Source organism: Zootoca vivipara, chromosome Z1 (genome assembly GCF_965207765.1).
Source record: "Zootoca vivipara chromosome Z1, rZooViv2.hap1.1, whole genome shotgun sequence".
Taxonomy (NCBI): Eukaryota; Metazoa; Chordata; class Lepidosauria; order Squamata; family Lacertidae; genus Zootoca; species Zootoca vivipara.
This window is the reverse complement of record NC_142583.1, coordinates 55315662-55335161: the sequence shown is the minus strand read 5'-3', so window position 1 is coordinate 55335161 and position 19500 is coordinate 55315662. Positions and strand designations below refer to the sequence as shown.

At 46.7% G+C, this 19500-nt stretch overlaps 1 protein-coding gene across 2 annotated transcripts in view; it reads right to left on the bottom strand.

Annotated features, from left to right (window-relative positions):
* The window catches only part of TSPAN5 (tetraspanin 5), an 81390-nt gene extending 71879 nt beyond the window's left edge, over positions 1-9511 (bottom strand). Inside the window, exon 1 of one of the 2 annotated variants that reach the window (XM_035112301.3) lies at positions 8623-9511. In XM_035112301.3, the coding sequence (XP_034968192.1) occupies positions 8623-8703 (81 nt within the window). In that variant the 5' untranslated portion in view covers positions 8704-9511. The remainder of the gene's footprint in view (positions 1-8622) is intronic. The other variant, XM_088661146.1, reaches the window with a different exon arrangement.
* Between the last annotated feature and the right edge of the window lie 9989 nt (positions 9512-19500).

Here is a 19500-nt window from a genome sequence, read left to right as displayed (position 1 = left end):
TGGCGAAGAGCAAGGGGATCGGGGCTGGCAGGAGCCGCATCCTGGCGCACAGCTCGGCGGTGGCAGCAGCAGCCCGGCCAGGACTCAGGCTGATCGGGCGCGCCGTGGCCGGCGGGGCGGCTCTTTAAGCATCTTGAGGCGGGCTGGGCAGCTGCTGCTGCTGCTGGGGGCAAGAGGCAGCCTGCTGCCGGGCTGCTGCCAGTCAGGGAAAGTCATGTCCGGGGCTGAGGTCTTCCCGGCAGGGCCAGGATCTCGCGCCTGGCGGGCCCAGGGCTCTCCCGCCAGCAGCAGCATGGCGAAGAGCAAGGGGATCGGGGCTGGCAGGAGCCGCATCCTGGCGCACAGCTCGGCGGTGGCAGCAGCAGCCCGGCCAGGATGCAGGCTGATCGGGCGCGCTGTGGCCGGCGGGGCGGCTCGTTAAGCGGCTTGAGGCAGGCTGGGCAGCCGCTCGCTTCCTCCAGCCCTGCCCTCCGCCAAGCGACGGTGAGGGGCCCTGAGCGCGTGCAGAGTGCCTCCCCTCTGCCAGGAGTGTAAAAGACAGTAAAAATTGTGTTGCTTTAGGGGGTGTTTTTCATCGCCTGGAACGGATTAATCCACTTCCCATTACTTTCAATGGGAAAGTTTGCTTCGGTTTATGAACACTTCGGTTTACGAACAGACTTCCGGAACCAATTGTGTTCATAAACCGAGGTACCACTGTAATAATAATTTTATTTATACCCCGCCCTCCCCAGTCAGAACCGGGCTCAGGGCGGCTCACACCAATAAAATTACAATAAAACATAAAAAGCAATTAATTAAAATACAGTATTAAAATTTAAAATGCAGCCTCATTTTGAGTAGTCAAATTCAAGCCATGAGGGAGGAAAAACGCAGGGGTCAGACTAAGTCCAACCCAAAGGCCAGGTGGAACAGCTCTGTCTTGCAGGCCCTGCGGAAAGATGAGAAATCCCGCAGGGCCCTGGTCTCCTGTGAAAGAGCGTTCCACCAAGTTGGGGCCAATACTGAAAAGGCCCTGGCCCTAGTAGAGGCCAATCTAGCCACCTTATGGCTCGGGATCTCCAGAATATTGTTGTTTGCGGACCTTAAGGTCCTCCGCGGGGCATACCAGGAGAGGCGGTCCCATAGATACGAGGGTCCCAAGCCGCATAGGGCTTTAAAAGGTCAAAACCAGCACCTTAAACCTGATCCTGTACTCCACCGGGAGCCAGTGCAGCTGGTAAAGCACTGGACGAATGTGATCCCGCGGCCGGGACCCCGTTAGGAGCCTCGTCGTGGCATTCTGCACCCGCTGGAGTTTCTGGGTCAGCTTCAAGGGCAGCCCCGCATAGAGCGAGTTACAATAATCAAGCCTGGAGGTGACCGTCGCATGGATCACTGTGGCCAGATCAGGGCGAGAGAGGTAAGGGACCACCTGCTTGATATGGCGGAGATGGAAAAATGCCACCTTTGCTGTGGATGCAACCTGCGCCTCCATGGAAAGGGAGGCGTCGAAGGCCTACAGAATGGCGCAGCTGCAACAGCCAATTTGCCCTTTAGGTCAGTAACAAGATGATAGAGTTGGGCCTTCCACAAGGCATAGAGTTATAATTCCAAAATATATAAAGAAATAAAGTTATTGCACCAAGAGAAGATGAAATAAATCCTAGGGCCATTTTATTTCCCGAAGCCTCTGCAACTCATGGCCATGGAAAAGTATTCACCCCTTTCAAAAGATGCTATTAATGATTTGCAGTCAAGTTAGCTGTTGCCCAACAGAGGACAGCATGCCTTTCACTCTGCTTTTCCCCAGAGAACACTTATATAACCAGATTTAGAGTGCTTTCTGCCAATCTCCAAGTCAGGAGACAATTTAAAACCTCCCATATGGCCAATACCACAAAAATAAGCCCAGCACATGCTCAGCCAAAAAAAAACCCCCACAGCAAATATGAATTCATGTACTACTGAATCTTCTTCCTAGAATACATTGGACCAGATTATGAGACCAGACAGGTTCCTGGTTTGTGACATAAAATCCTAGATGGCACAGCAGCCAAGATAAACCTGAGGGAGTACAGCAATTCAGCTACAAAACAAGGACATTTCGGAGCACATGAAGCAGGAAGGATTGGCAGGCTGGTTTGTCTAAGACAAAATGCTAAATTAAAACATCTCAACCAGGTGTGGCCCTGCAGGTGCTCCTCAACTATCAGCCCCAGCAAGCATGGCCGACCGCCAGGGATTGTGGGAGTTGTAGTTAAGCAAGACCTGAACTACTTGAGGGCCAAAAGTTCTCAAGTACAAAATTGCTGTACCCTGATTTGAAGTTCTTGTTTTAAATGTTCAAGGGACATAGCTCTTAAAGGCACCATGTGATTTAAAGTGAAATCTTTTACCTCAGCATTAGCACTTCACAATTCACACCACCTTTGTCTTTGTCAGTGAGGTCAGAGGCAAAGAATGTTTTCACAGAGATGTTGCCCACTTAAAGAATTTAGTAAAATAATTGTACAGTTTAATATTAACTGTAATTTTCAAATATAACGATGCAAAAAAAAAATTTTTTTCTTCCGTCACAAGTTCTCACATAGCTATCCGCACAGGACCATCTGATCTAAATAAACTCACATTGTGAACTTTCCTGGAGAAACAAAAAGGCAGGCGCCATCATAGAAGAGGCACTGAACCCTGCAAGACGAAGAGAGGAAGGTGTTTAAGAGGACACCCCAAAGTCTATTATTTGGCTACAAACTTTGGCTACAAACTCCTCCGTGCATGGAAGGGCTACTTCCATACATGGAAGGAACCAAGATGCAACCGACGTTCACTGAAAGAAGGGGAGATTCCCCCTTCCTGTGTCCCCCCACTCTCTTGTCCTTCCTGAGGGTCCCCCAATTCTCCAGAAGAGTCTATAGAAGGTATGGTCTGAAAGCACACATGGTCTGGATCGGTGTCTGGATTGGAGACCTCTAGGAAACCACATGGGTTTGGGGGTTCCATGATGGGAGAAAGGCAGTGTAAAAACTAAATAAATGTATTTTTAAAAATTTAATTCAAATTATTATTTATTTTCTATACTGCCCTTCCTCCAGAGATCAGAGGGTGGTTCACAATATAAAAATACAAACATAATAACAAACAAAAACAATAGATATTATTATCACGCCTTTCTCCAGTGTCTGGCCCAAGGCGACGCACATCAAATTGAAACAGATTAAACTGAAAACACACAATAAATATAGCTTTGACAAAACAATGAACTAAGAAAGCCTACTAAAAAAAAACAGCACTGAAACACTTAAGCACACAAAAGGCAACACCCATACTCAAAAAACTTTGCTGCAACAGCCAGTTAGTGGGCAAATATCTGTTTAAACAAAAAAAGCATTTGCCTATTGGTGATTTGAAAGCAGGGGGGGGGGGGACAGCCATGCCTTTTGTGTAAGAGAATTCAACAATCTTAAGTGTAGCTACCAAGAAGGCCCTCTCTACATTGAGGTGAAGAAGTGAAGAAGCTATCAGTAAAAAAACAAACAAACAAAAAACACCTTTCGCCCTTTACTCCAGCACAAGCAGACCTTCGCTGAACACAAGCCTAGACCCACCCCACATAATCCGTTTTAAATCAAAACTACTGTATACATTATAAATGCAATCATCTAAACAATGCAGGCTCAGTTTTCACACATACCACTAACATGACCTGTAATTTTCACCCACAGCTGAATTACCAACACATTTCTGAGTGTGCAGGAATCTGGTTTTTTAATGACACTGGGAACTGCACAAGGCAGCAGGTTTACAGTTACATGCAAATCTTCATTCACTTCTGTTGTCTCCCAAGTAGAGTTGTGCCCTGTGTGAAGCGAATTATTGCTCCTCTATGCAAAATCAGTGGCATGGCCTGTTCAGGACCAGCTTGAAAAGGAGCACATAATTCTAAGCTAAGAAAAATTAAAAGGCACCTGTGAAAAGGCATGGTGTTTTCACCAATGCCAGACAGTCATTTCTCAACCAAGGTCCCGGAAGTGCAAAACCATACTCCCAAGTTCACCAATACCTTCCACACAACAGAGAATAATCATATCAACAGATTAATGTGGTCCATGAATCAGATCTCCAAAAACTTCAGGAGAGCTTGCTCATACTGGCTTTACATGCCACAAAAACATAGAGTTAAATTATGTACTTGTTCAAATTTGGCTCCTCACGCTACTACGGATACAAGGATATGCATGCATGTAAGGATATGCCAGGCTATTTTCATGGACACAATGCAATATGCAAGGAGCTAACTCACACCGCAGCGAGTGTGACCAGCTAGTGTTGAACAAGAAAATACTCATAAAATAAGCTTTAATGTAAAGTATGAAGCAGTCTCCAAGCTAAGGTCTGGTCATTCTATTAAAATGTTCACAGTGAACATTCATTGAACATGAATTGGAAGCAGATGTAAGCCTAGCATTTTGGAAGTTACTTCACACTTCAAACATTTTTTCTACCTTATCTTCATCCTCTCCCATGGCCATAAGCAACAAAATCCACCTGGTAGCCAATTGGCTCTTCATCAAAAGGCTCCCAAACTAATCAGCCAATTTGCAGAAACAGTGTGGTTAAGAAGCCCACAGTGTGAGTAGGCAATGCTTACTAAAGGTTCTCAGCAACTTCAGTTCTAAAGTACAGTGGAACCTCGGTTTACAACTACCTCCGTTTACGAACGCCACGGACCCGAAAGTGTTCACATCCGGGTTCCGCGGCACCGGATGCGCAGACGCGATCTGCGCAGCGTGCGCAGAAGCACTCTATCGGCACTGCGCACACACGCGCAGAAGCATGCCTTCAGCGAGCAAATACCTCGGCAAGCAAACGCCTCCGCGGAACGGATTGCGTTCGCAAACCGAGGTACCCTGTAAACCTACCTAGCCGTAAACTGTCCTGCTTCTGTGACATCATGATGGCAGCTAAACCAAAGTGACACTTTGGCCTCTAGGTCACTAATCTTTAACTGGTGGGTTGGGACCCACTAATGCAGGGGTAGGTAGGCAACCTAAGGCCCGTGGGCCAGATGCGGCCCAATCGCCTTCTCAATCCGGCCCATGGACGGTCCGGGAATCAGCGTGTTTTTACATGAGTAGAATGTGTCCTTTCATTTAAAATGCATCTCTGGGTTATTTGTGGGGCCTGCCTGGTGTTTTTACATGAGATGGTGTGCTTTTATTTAAAATGCATCTCTGGGTTATTTGTGGGGCATAGGAATTCATTCAGATATTTTTCCAAAATACAGTACGGCCCACCACATGGTCTGAGGGACGGTGGATCAGCCCATGGCTGAAAAAGGTTGCTGACCCCTGCACTAATGAGCCTGATCCAAGGTGGGTCACAACAGGAGCACTACCACCATGCAAATATATGGTAAATGATTAAGAAATGGGTCCCCAGGTGCATATTTGAGTTAAAAGTGGGTCCTGAGCCTGAAAAAGTTGAAGATACCTGCTCAAAGTAACAACACATTCAACATATTCGTCAAGTATAAGAGTCTGGGAGACAGTCTCTTTAGCCAACAACCAGCCCCCTACAGAATGCATTTAGCCTGAAAATATCCTAATACTCGAGGCCTAAAGCTCTCTGCGCTGCTCTGGTTTGCCAGAAGCGGCTTAGTCATGCTGGTCACACGACCTGGAAGCTGTACGCCGGCTCCCTCGGCCAATAAAGCGAGATGAGCGCCGCAACATCGGAGTCGTCTACGCCTGGACCTAATGGTCAGGGGTCCCTTTACCTTTAAAGCTAAAATGGAGAAGCAGTTTAAAGTCAGGCTAATGGTATTGAAAACTGGATTCATGAGGATTTCAAAACTCCTGTTCGAAGTCTGCAAATAATTACACCACCACTCCGTACATTCCTGCTACATTTAGAAAACCATTCAGTGCATCACAGTAAGTCATTCCAACACCCATTAACACATCTCCAACCTCTCAATAAGAGAAAGGTTGAAATCCAACAACTCTGCTACCTGTGATAACTGGACAGGTGATTCAAGCATCAGAAGCATCTTCTCCAAAGCATCCTTTGCACAACTCTCCTTGGAATACAAGCATTTATAAGATCAGAGCCAGTGAACCACCAAAGTTATAGTACAGGGTCATAACAATGAATTAGAGAGGAACTTCTTTTTTTGTCAGCATGCCAAATTCTGCATTTCAGTACTGATCCTAACTCTCATAAGCATACAGTCTTGAACCTGTAATATGCTCTCTCCAAGAAGGCTACGGTACATGATTCACTCTACTGTGCCTTCTCTTTGCCAGCTGGGGAACATCTGAATTCACCACAGTAACCAATCCCCCCCCACCCCACCCCCAAACATTTCAATACTATGGACAGCTGAACCATCACTGCAAAACAACACTGCACCAGATTTGTAGCAGCACAGATGGGATTCAAATATGACATCAGGAAGAGGCAGGGAACAACAGAGCCATGGCACTCCATGGCAGAACAAGAGTTATCTAAAAGGTGCTGTAGAAGACTAGTTTTATTTTTACCTGCCTTCTCTAGCAAGAGGTGAAAAAACAGAAAAGGAAACCTTGAGTAGAGAGAGAGAGATGCATCAGCCTGCTTTTAAAAATCAGTTTTCAGTCTAGAACATCTTCAGATATCTTCCTCTTACTCTTAATGCCAAAAATGCAGCACTATTTTAATTTAATGTCAATAGCATAGCTATTGTTGTTCTAGGCAAGAACTAAAAGATCTCTTTAGGCATATGCAAGTGCTTTGATGAACCCACTATGATTACAACAGAACTATCCAGGTCCTTCTGCCACACCTGAAACCCCACAGCCCCTGCACAGCACTTTATCCAAGTCTGGGTTTTCTAGTTTGCTAGTAAGAACGCAACACTACAACTATGTCCTTACACGGGCCTTTCTTAGCAGCAAGATACAACCAAGAGTCGTGTGATACTGAAGGTTCACATATTTATCACAGCGAAAGCATTCATGGACCAGGGCCCATTTGCCATATGTACAAAGCAGCCTCCTCCGCTGGCAGGTTCCACAGCAACATTAACACCTGGTTTCTGTTCCAGGCCTTTGGCCATATCTCCATTAACTTTTGAACCCAAGTGCCAGAAATAATCAAAGCTCTATCCTGGCAACAAGGAAAGCAGGAGGAGGATGGGTGACACTTCCTTCCTTTCCATATGGAATAACAGATCAAAATTGCTTTTAATGTATTTCCATATAAACTAGTCACAGACTTACAGCCAAGCCTACTTTTGCAGTCTCTCAACTTGAAATCCAGAACACCTCTTGCGCTCTGTGTTGTGTGTATGCGCACACACCCTCCCCATTAACAGGGAATCAATTTCCTTTATGTAATGTCCTGCTCACAAGTAGGGTTAGTTCATGAGAGCTCTCCTATTGACCCAGCTTCGCTGCGATGAACACCAAATGCTACTTATTCAATTGTTTCCAGAATCCATTATACCAGTCAATATCCCCATTTCTGAAATATCCATATGAACACAGCCGGCTACATCCACAAAGGTTCACATTAGGTAACAATAAATCAAAAATGTAAAACCTCATATGGCATTGTGGGTGTGGGTGGGTGTTTAAACACACACATACACAGGGGCAGCAAAAGGCTTTTTTTCCAAAGAGAAGAGCATTCAAAGCTACAGCAAATGGGGAGGAAGCAGTGGAAAGAGCATAGTGATGTAATATTCCAACATACAGTTCCAACCCCACTTAAGCAGGGGCAGCAAAACCATTCAAAATGTTGGGGGGCGCTCAATAGGTGATCTGCATGCATGCAGAATTTCAAGCAAATGCTTATCTTACTCCCAATGTATATTCTTTTTTTTTTAAATTAAATAAGGAATTTATTTTGCAGCAGCAAAGTATTGTACACAGTTTTCTTCTCTGGTTTCTGCTGCATTAACAGGAGCCCACCACAACGGACCCATTTCTTTACCTACAGTCGTTGTGTAACCCTTCTCTCCCAACAACACAGCTCTTTAGCCTTCCAGGAACACTTGGAAGGAACACGGCATTATGCCTTCTCCAGTCCATGGAAGTCTTATCAGTTCCCTTTTAACCACAACAATACGGGCAATTGGGGGCGGGGGGGGGCGGAGAAACAGAATCACACCTTGCAAGGGGATCTACTGTGGGGATGGTGGAAAAACCAAGCCGTTCCTTTTTTTATCCACGGAACATGAAAGACTATGGCCAGAAAAAGTCAAATACTGCCCAAAATGTTGGAAAGGGGGGGGGGGTCCCCTGTAAAGATCACCTCACTGTAAAAAAACAACCCAGCAACAACACGAAGACACACACACACACACACACACACACACACACACACACACACGTACCCTGCTAGGTTATTTACTTCATGAAAAACCCCATTCACGCTGAAGTGCCTTGTGTTTATTTTCTGTTGGGCTTATTTCTCTCTCTCTCTCTCTCTCTCTCTCTCTCTCTCTCTCTCTCTCTCTCACACACACACACACACACACACACACCCCTCCAATTTCTCTGGAAAGGGGTGGGGGTGGGGGGTTAAATCCTCGCACAGCTAGAAAATGCACACGAGCCCCACACAGGCTTGGCCCATAAAACGAATCACTCCACTTACCCAGAAAATGACATTGAAGCCGAATATGAAATATTTGATGCAACAACTGACTTCAGGGCCCTTATAATGCTTCCCGGACATCCTTGGGGTTCATGAAGACACTTCGCGCTTGCAGCCCGGTTTGGGGATATAGAGAGGAGAGAGAGAGAGAAGAAAAGGTATTGGGGGGGTGTTGAGGGAAAATTGGAAAGGGGGTGGGGAGAAGGGGGGCGAGGGGAGGGAAGCGCGAGCCGCCGCCGACACCGCAAATAAGAGATGCAGGAGCCCAGCGCAGGCGGCCGGAGTGGCAGGCAAGAGAGGCAGCAGCCTTGGGCTCAGGGTTGCCCGGAGCGCGCAAGCGGCGAGTCGCCGTGGGGCGAGTGCAAGCCCCGCCGCCGCTGCTGCTGCCTCCTCCGCCACCTCCTGCTTAGGCACATCGAGGAGCGGGAGGCCGAGCCGCCGCCGCCGGAGAGCGCGGAGCAGACGTTGCCGGCGATGCCCGGAGGGGGATGTAGCTGCAACCGCCGCCGGCGCAGGCAGGTCGCTGCAGGAGCCGCGCGACCAGATCGCCTCGCTCTCTCGCTCGCTCCCCCGCTGCCGCTCCTCCTCCCTCTGCCCACCCTCGCCTCGCTCCGGCAGCAGCGCGCAGCCTCCTCCCGCCGTGAGGGCCGCCCCCTCCGCAAAGAAGGGAGGCGCCGCGCGCTCGCAGGCCGAGACGCCGACGGAGAGGGAGGCGCGCGCGCTCCTATCCGGAGACAGCGGGCCGCTTGCCGGGGAGCGCTTCGCAGCAGCAGCAAAGCCAGCCTCTGCCTGTGTACCCCGGGGAGCTGCCCAAGGCCGGGCGTCAGGATTGGGGTGCGGAGAGGAGGCGGAGGCAAGCCCGGCTCGCTCTTGCTCTCTTTAAAGAGGCGCGCTTTAATGAGCAGTCTCGGCAAACCTTCGCTGCCGCTGCTGCCGCCGCCGCCGCCGCCACAACCTCTGGCCCACCGCGGGGTGGGCACCAAACCAACGCAACGCCAAGAAAAAGAGGCCTGCATATTTGCATCAAATGCACAGGTGCGGGTTTGTTCGGGGTTCCAACGTGGGCCGCTTCCGGCGTCACAGCGACCCCCTTCCCCAGCCCCACCCCAAGCAAAAAGAGGCTTCCACTATAACAAGATCGGGGTAAATTCTGGTAAAAAAAAATCCAGCAAAAGCGTTGCTAATCACCATCAGTAACAACAGTTCCATGTCATTTGGCAACCGTCCAAAGGGAGATTCCAAGGGGGGGGGCAAATTTAGAAATGATTTGTTTAATTATTCGTTAAATTTGTATACCACCCTATCTGCTATACCTGTGGCTCTCACAGCGGTTCACAACAGAAAAATACAATACAGTATACACAGAATACATAATGAAAATAAAAAAACCAAGGACATGAAATGATTACATATGCTTTTGTTATGGGAATTTCACACCCTTCAAATAAATTGGTAAGCTGCAATTCTCTTGGATTCAACACTTTCCAGCTCCCCACACTAAATATCATAGGAACCTAATAAACGCTACGATACCGAGTCAGACCATTGGTCTATCTACCGCTGTATTCTAGTGTGTCCCAAAATTGGGTCTCCAATCAGGGGCGTACCCAGGATCAAAATTAGGGGGGGGCAAGGGGCGGGGGCAAGGGGCGGGAGGGGAGGGGCCACAGTGGGAATATGGGCGGGGCTACGTGGCCTGCGTCCTCCCAGCTCTTCTGAGGAGGCAGCCCCAGGCTCTTGTTCCCGGCGCGAAGCTCCAGAGGTGCGCGGGGAACGCGAGCCTGTGGCTGCCTCCTCCACTTACACTCCCCGCTCCCGCTTAGCGCTCCTCCGCTTACGCTCCCCTCGCGCCTCTGGAGCTTTGCGCTGGGAGCCGGAGCCTGGGGCTGCCACGCTGCGCCCCTTAGCCTTTTGCTTCTGGGGGGGGCAATTGCCCCCTCCTGCCCCCCTGCCCACGGCACTGGTCGCCCCTCTGGGCAGCTCGCCCCATCCCCCGGGTGCGCTGTTTCCCTCCGTCTCTTACGTTTACACCCCACCGCTTTTGCAGCTCGATAGTGGGAGGGGGAGAGGAGAAAGTGCGATGGGTTATGGAAAGGGGAAAGGGCAGCTGGCTTCTAGAGTAGGGCAGCTGCCCTAACTTGCCCCGTGGTGGGTACGCCCTTGTCTCCAATTGTTTTTTGGACTACAATTCCCATCATCTCTGACCAGCGGTCCTGCTAGCTAGGGAAGATGGGAGTTGTAGTCCAAAAACAGCTGGAGACTCAAGTTTGGGAAACACGGGTCTGTGGCGGAATAGTGCCTGATGATGATTCCGGTTCATAATGGGTTAACCTATCGCTCCCATGATAGGCAGGTGTTCCCTGGGAGGCGGAGCTAGACTGCAGTTCTAAATGGAGGGGGGACAACTGTTGAAAGGCTGTTGGGAGTTGGCAGTTGGGGAGTGGACGGTTAGAGAGGGAGCAGGAGTGTTATGTACCGAGCTGAATCCTCGAACAATAGGATTCAGAATCAGCAGTCTGATTGGTCCGCAGGAGCTACCCAATCCAACTCCAGGTGGAAGTGAATCCGCAACCTGATTGGCCTGCAGGAGCAGCCAATCAGGCGGCTGGCAGAAGTGAATCTGCAACCTGATTGGCCCACAGGTGTAGCCCTGAAGTAGCCAATCACGCAAGGCCCATTGTGTAAATAATGTATATACGGTAAGCAGATGGTTTTGGGAAAAGAGCCATTCTTCTCTTCTTCTCCTTGATGACTATGAGCCAGGCATCCCCAAACTTTGTCCCTCCAGATGTTTTGGCCTACAACTCCCATGAGCCCTAGCTAACAGGGTCATTGGTCGGGGAAGGTGGGAATTGTAGTCCAAAACATCTGGAGGGACAAAGTTTGGGGATGCCTGCTATGAGCTGAATAAAGAGCATGAAATTCACTCTCAACTCAGAGTATATTTCAAGGAGGTTAGGTTCGGGTGGATGGGAAGAAAGGTTATAACCGTTATTATCAAGATGCAGGATTCTGGCAATGTCTCAGTACCTTTGGAGGTGTGACTAAGAGGCGAGAATAAAGCTTTCCTGTGGAAGAGGAAACTGCTTTTTCTCCTGTCATACAAAGGGCTGGTTAGTGAAGCCAAAGGAGCTACTTAGTTGCCTAAGGGAGAGGCAAATTGTAGCAGTAGGGACCCATGGGAGGGAGACCCCACTGGTGGCAATAGGTTTCGAACGCAGAGCCCTGAGGTACCCTGGAGACAAGTCCAATTTGAACACTGGAGGTTACTCCCGTTTGTATAGAAGCACAGGGAGAACCTCTGTTGTTAAAGCAGTGAGGGATGGGAAACTGGGAATCCCTCACAGGGTCTACAGTAACTGGCTGTGGCTCTCCAGGAATTGAACCTGGGAACTTCTGCAAGCAAGGCAGATACTCTGCCCCGGAACTTTGGTCCTTCCCCTTCCTATCCAAAAAGGAAGGTGCCCAGTGACCCATATAGTGAATCACATGAATTGCTCACTTGGTGAAACACCTGCCATTTTTGCATACCTCCCCTTCATGCAGCAGTTCTATCATGTAAAATAATCCTGGACCGACTGTTTTCAAGACCAATGCTGCAGTCTTAAATATGTTTTCTTAGAAGTTAATCCTCCCCAATTACTCTCTAGCAAATTTTCATAAGAATTGTAACATGATCTGGATAAAAGAGTTTAATGGTGTCTACGTTTAGCAATTGCCTTGTGACATTTAATAAGTCTGCTGCAGTCCATGAACTAGTCACTTGCAATTTTCCTAGCTACTATCTGTCCACAATCTTATCGCGTAGCCTTTCTCAATGAATGGTATTTGTTTATTCAGGCCCAGCAATATTTTCTGTATCAAAGGTCTGACCTTAAGAAATCCATTCTTATCAATGGCATGATCACCTTATTTACTGACCCCCATACAGTTTCTTGTTGCTATCCAGCCGGTCTCGCCTTTTACATCAGACAGAATACTAAACTTCCTGAAGCTTACAAGGGAAAACACCACAATTTTGCAAATTGCTGGTTTGCACCGGAACAACCTGTTCAAATGAGAAGCCTCCGCTTTGTTTTCTTTGATCTGCTGCTGGAAATATCAGTCCTACTTAGCATTTTATTCAGCACAGCGTACGCAGAAGTGACACAGTTCCTGCCTGCTATGAGGTCTTAGAATGTAATTTTCAATGGGGTCAGTACCAAAGGGAAATAACAGCGCTTGAAGAGCCAGGTCTGCGGCAGAAAGCCACAGGGACGCTGAGGCTCACGTTGGTTCAGGAAAGGTTTTGCAGAAAACTGGATTTTGAAAAACTATAAAATAATCCTTGTGATTTATGTTGTTGTTGTTTAGTCGTTTAGTCGTGTCCGACTCTTCGTGACCCCATGGACCATAGCACGCCAGGCACTCCTGTCTTGCACTGCCTCCCGCAGTTTGGTCAAACTCATGTTCGTAGCTTCGAGAACACTGTCCAACCATCTTGTCCTCTGTCGTCCCCTTCTCCTAGTGCCCTCAATCTTTCCCAACATCAGGGTCTTTTCCAAGGATTCTTCTCTTCTCATGAGGTGGCCAAAGTATTGGAGCCTCAGCTTCACGATCTGTCCTTCCAGGGAGCACTCAGGGCTGATTTCCTTAAGAATGGATAGGTTTGATCTTCTAGCAGTCCATGGGACTCTCAAGAGTCTCCTCCAGCACCATAATTCAAAAGCATCAATTCTTCGGCGATCAGCCTTCTTTATGGTCCAGCTCTCTTTAGATTAGTTATAGTTGTGATTTATATAATCTATAAATAGCCTGTATGTTGTTGCTTGAGATACACAACTTTGACAATGAGTTCATAGGAAGTAGTGCAAGGATGTTTCAGGCCTGAATTTCTGCCAGTAGATAATGAAATTACAATTGGAGGCCGCCATTTTGTTTAGCCTCACACCCATGCTCCAACAGGCACAGAAGGCTCAGTCAGCGGAGAAGGTGGCTCAGTCCTGCTATGGGCCCCTTTCCCTGGGGCTGGGCTCAGCAATAACAAGAAGCAGAAGCAGTAGTTGCCCCTCAATGGGCATAGAGGGAGAAGCAGTCAGCTCCTCTGTCAATGGCAAAGATAAGGACAAGCAGCAGTGACTTCCATAATTGCATAAGCGCTAGGACAATAACACTACAGTATACCAATTTATACAAGAATGCATGGGAATATTGTATATTGCTCTCTTTTTGCGTATTTCTGCTTTTATATGTATCTTTGTTGTTTTTCTCCCTCTCACTTTTCCTTTTTCCCTGTATCGCTTTTTTAAAAACTGAAATCACCTTAATAAAATAGATTTTTTTAAAAAAAAAAATAACTATTGCTGAGCCTTCTCCCCCTGGGTTTGTGAGACAGTAGCAGGGAGCCTATTGTCTTTGTCCATGGAGTTTTCTTGGCAGGGATACTGGAGTGGCTTGCCAGTTCCTTCTCCAGGTGGATCACGTTTAGTCAAAACTCTCCACTATGACCTGTCCATCTTGGGTGGCCCTGCATGGCATAGCTCATAGCTTCTCTGAGTTATTCAAGCCCCTTCGCCACGACAAGGCATTGATCCATGAAGGGATCAATTTTAAAAGATGATGCTGTTAAGGTGCTACACCCAATATGCCAACAAGTTTGGAAAACTCAGCAATGGCCAGAGGATTGGAGAAGATCAGTCTACATCCCAATTCCAAAGAAGGGCAGTGCCAAAGAATGCTCCAACTACCGCACAATTGCGCTCATTTCACACGCTAGCAAGGTTATGCTTAAAATTCTACAAGGCAGGCTTAAGCAGTATGTGGACCGAGAACTCCCAGAAGTGCAAGCTGGATTTCGAAAGGGCAGAGGAACCAGAGACCAAATAGCAAACATGCGCTGGATTATGGAGAAAGCTAGAGAGTTCCAGAAAAACGTCTACTTCTGCTTCATTGACTATGCAAAAGCCTTTGACTGTGTCGACCACAGCAAACTATGGCAAGTTCTTAAAGAAATGGGAGTGCCTGATCACCTCATCTGTCTCCTGAGAAATCTCTATGTGGGACAAGAAGCTACAGTTCGAACTGGATATGGAACAACTGAGTGGTTCAAAATTGGGAAAGGAGTACGACAAGGTTATATATTGTCTCCCTGCTTATTTAACTTATATGCAGAATTCATCATGTGAAAGGCTGGACTAGATGAATCCCAAGCCGGAATTAAGATTGCCGGAAGAAATATCAACAACCTCAGATATGCAGATGACACAACCTTGATGGCAGAAAGCGAGGAGGAATTAAAGAACCTTTTAATGAGGGTGAAAGAGGAGAGCGCAAAATATGGTCTGAAGCTCAACATCAAAAAAACCAAGATCATGGCCACTGGTCCCATCACCTCCTGGCAAATAGAAGGGGAAGAAATGGAGGCAGTGAGAGATTTCACCTTCTTGGGCTCCTTGATCACTGCAGATGGTGACAGCAGTCGCGAAATTAAAAGACGCCTGCTTCTTGGGAGAAAAGCAATGACAAACCTAGACAGCATCTTAAAAAGCAGAGACATCACCTTGCCGACAAAGGTCCGTATAGTTAAAGCTATGGTTTTCCCAGTAGTGATGTATGGAAGTGAGAGCTGGACCATAAAGAAGGCTGATCGCCGAAGAATTGATGCTTTTGAATTGTGGTGCTGGAGGAGACTCTTGAGAGTCCCATGGACTGCTAGAAGATCAAACCTATCCATTCTTAAGGAAATCAGCCCTGAGTGCTCCCTGGAAGGACAGATCGTGAAGCTGAGGCTCCAATACTTTGGCCACCTCATGAGAAGAGAAGAATCCTTGGGAAAGACCCTGATGTTGGGAAAGATTGAGGGCACTAGGAGAAGGGGACGACAGAGGACGAGATGGTTGGACAGTGTTCTCGAAGCTACGAACATGAGTTTGACCAAACTGCGGGAGGCAGTGCAAGGCAGGAGTGCCTGGCGAGCTATGGTCCATGGGGTCACGAAGAGTTGGACACGACTAAACGACTAAACAACAACAAAGCAGGGAGCCAGAATCATCTCCCTTAGAATCCATGGATGCTTTGCCCAGGGGCCTATTGATAACCATGGTGCTCAAGGGCCCACAAAAAACCTGGAGGCAGACTTGGACCATGATCCCAAGAGGGACATGGGGAGAATGGTTAATTGGCTAATAAGCAGCGTTTTGGAATGGTCAGTCATAATTTTCTCAAGCGTTCCCTCCCTCCATGTATTGTAACGTTTGGTAAGTGTAGTGATCATAATACATTCCACGGGCTTCATACCTTGTGGTTCAAACCACACAAGATGTGCAAGGTGTACACGAAGAACAATTCTTAATCCTTTGGTTTCAAAAACATCTCCCTCCTGAACGTAAGGGTTTTCTCTTTTCTCATCAAGAGAGGGAAGGGACAAATATCAAAACTTTTGTTTGTTTGTTTGTTATAAAACAGCTGTAAAACACAACATCCAAACATCTGGTGGTGTTTTCCATGAACAGACAGTTGAAATTGCCCATGAAGACCTCTGCAGAATGCTGGAAAAGGAACAGCATTATAGATGTGTAACGGTACGCATGTGCTCGCTAGATCCGACTTAAGAGATCCAATAGGGATCAACAAAGCCACTAAGGCTGCTGCCCATCAACTGCATCAAATCTTGTGACACCTTCAAAACCCACAAATTTATTACAGCATAATCTTTCATAGTTCAACAAAGCTTATGCCACAATAAATTTGTTAGTCTTTGCTGCAACATGCTAACACAGTTACCCCTCCGGAAACTGCCTGTTAACGACGGAGACTCAATATTATTCCCACTAAAGTCCTACATGGGAAGCCTGCAACCTTCCAGATGTTGGGCTGCTACTTCTAGAACCCTTGGCTGCTGGATATGCCAACTGGGGACTGATGGGGCAGGGGGCGCACGGGGCGCCACTCACCCAGGGGGCGGCACTTATTGCAGGGCCTGCAGCGCATCCGAGCCATGTGTCTCCCCTGGCAGCAACGCAGTGGCTCAGAAGAAAAGTAACCACTTTATTTCTGAGATACAGACCAAATAGGACCCCAGAGAAACCCCTCTTTAGGAGTTCAAGGCAATATTCACACCATACATGTAAAGTAGCGTGATACTGCTTTAAACTGTCATGCTTCCCCCAAAAAATCCCGAGAACAGGTTGACTCAGAGGTAAGTACCGGTAAATTTTCTAATTTGGGGACATGTCCAGAATACTGTATTTTTCCGTGTATAAGACTAGGTTTTTTCCCTTAAAAATAATGTCCAAAATTTATTGGCTTCTTATACACGGATAGATCTCCCCCCATTTTCTTATAGACAGGAAAAAATTGGTATATGCATATCTACATGTGGCATATGTTCTGGCGAATATTCCATTGAATCCATTTTAAGGCGGTACAGGATTGCAACCTGAGAAAGTTTGAGTCTGGGGTACAGATATTCCTAAAACATCACGGCCACATGTGTACAAAAATCTTACAGATGCCTTGAAGGTCTCTAACAGGGCAAAACAATTATGCTATTTTTATGGCAATTAATTACAGAGAACAGAACAATAAAATCAATACTTAACGGAAGCAAATAGGTACACTCATTTTCCTTTATGTGCACAAGCAGCTTATGCTATGATAATAATTAAGTCAAATGAGCCACCTGCTTCCGTGTGGTGTGACAAGGCGATGGTGCATTCTGCCAAGCAATCTCAGAGATTTCATCTTTTAAATATGTATTTCCTGCATCCCAGAAGGCACATTTTCACGTTTAGATGACATGAACGCACACATTTTTGTAGTCTCCCAATATCTCATTTTTCAGAACACTAAAATATTCACAACTTTCAAACATGCATATCAGCAAAGTTGCAACAGCCAGTTAGGAGAGAGAGGCGGCGGCAGATTTAGACACTGATCTACAGTGCACACCTACAGCCTGTAAACATAATTAAAATCTGGAGTTGTATCTTAAATAGGTGCACAGTAAAATCTTAAGGATGTAAGGCTATGGTCCATATAGTCCAGCATCCTGTTCTCACAGTGGCCAACCAGATTCCTGTGAAAATCCACAAGCAGGACCTGAGCACAACAACACTCTCCTCTCCAGTGGTTTCCAGAAACTGGTACAGTATTCAGAAGCAACTGTGGAGGCAGAGCTTGTAGTCATTGATAGCCCTTTTCTCAATGAATTTGTCTAATCCACCTTTAAAGTCAAGAAAACTGCATTGGCACATTCCTGGACTGGAGTAGTAAGGCTAGGAGCCTCGCTTCCCAATACATCCAAAAGCTCCAGAATTATCTACCTCTCTACACACAGCCTTCTTGTCTGTTTGGATGACCTGTGCTGTGTTACTTACTATCTGTTCACATTCAGTCCATTCTTGTGATTTAAAGTCACATTCCCTAAATAGAAATTGTAAAACTTCTATACACACAAAGGCACAAATTATTAAATGATCCCATTGTTCCTGTGCATAGGCAATATCCTGTTCTTTTAAGAATTGGGAGAATGCTATGGGTTTGTGAGCACCTACTCCAACTCCCATGGAAATTCCTCTTCCCTTCCACGGTTTGCTACAACAATGGTACAGCACACAAACCCCTGTACAGGTGCTAAGCATTGGTAGCTACGAAATCTCATAACTAGAGGTCAGAAAGCTGCAAACCCTGGTGTTGGAATCCGATATCAAAGCAGGAAGATTGCTGAGTGGAAGTCCAAATACAATACATGGAATTTGTAGAAACCAACAAAATACAGTGGTACCTCTGTTTGCAAACACAATTGGTTCCGGAAGTCTGTACTTAACCTGAAGCAAACTTTCCCATTGAAAGTATTGGAAAGTGGATTAATCCGTTCCAGACGGTCCGTGGAGTACTTAAACTGAAGCGTACTTACCCTGAAGTGAACTTTCCCATTGAAAGTAATGGAAAGTGGATTAATCTGTTCCAGATGGGTCTGCGGAGTACTCAACCTGAAGCGTACTTAACCCGAAGTATGAGTGTAATTGGTTCCAGAAGTCCGTACTTAACATGAAGCGTACTTAACCTGAAGCGAACTTTCCCATTGAAAGTAATGGAAAGTGGATGAATTCCTTCCAGATGGGTCTGCGGAGTACTCAACCTGAAGCGTACTTAACCCGAAGTATGAGCGTAATTGGTTCCAGAAGTCCGTACTTAACATGAAGCGTACTTAACCTGAAGCGAACTTTCCCATTGAAAGTAATGGAAAGTGGATTAATCCGTTCCATACAGGTCCGCGGAGTACTTAAACTGAAAATACTCAAACTGAAGCGTACTTAAACCGAGGTATGACTGTATCCTGATTTCTAAATGGATAGTGTAATTTGTGAATTTGGACCCATCACACCCAAAATTGAACCAAGTCATGCCAAAGTCATGCTTTAGTCTGCCCTATTGACTCAAAATGGCACCCAGCATCCAAAAGTTGATGAAGACCAGTGTCCCCACCTCAGTAAGCCTTGTACAGAGTTTGGTGATGATATCTCAAGAAGAGGCAGTTGAATGTATGCCAACGAAGGTGCAAAGTCATGCCAAAACCCTATTTTGGTCCACCATCATTATTCAAAAAGGTGTCTGGCACACAAATGTCATGAAAGACTGCTGCCCCAACTTGGGATCACTTGTGCCAAGTTTGGCAATGATAACTTGAGAGGTGTCCAAACCCACAGAGAACAGGTGGAGTAGGCAGACAAACCACTTTCTGAAATCTATAGTAGATGGTGGTCTATTCCTACATGCCTACTTGAGATTAGCAGTAAGCAGGATAACGGAAATGGCAGGTGGCAGTTAAAATTGTAAATTATGGACCATTTCCAAGTCCTCCCGATTGTGTTCTCTGTGTTTCTGTATGCACAGCAT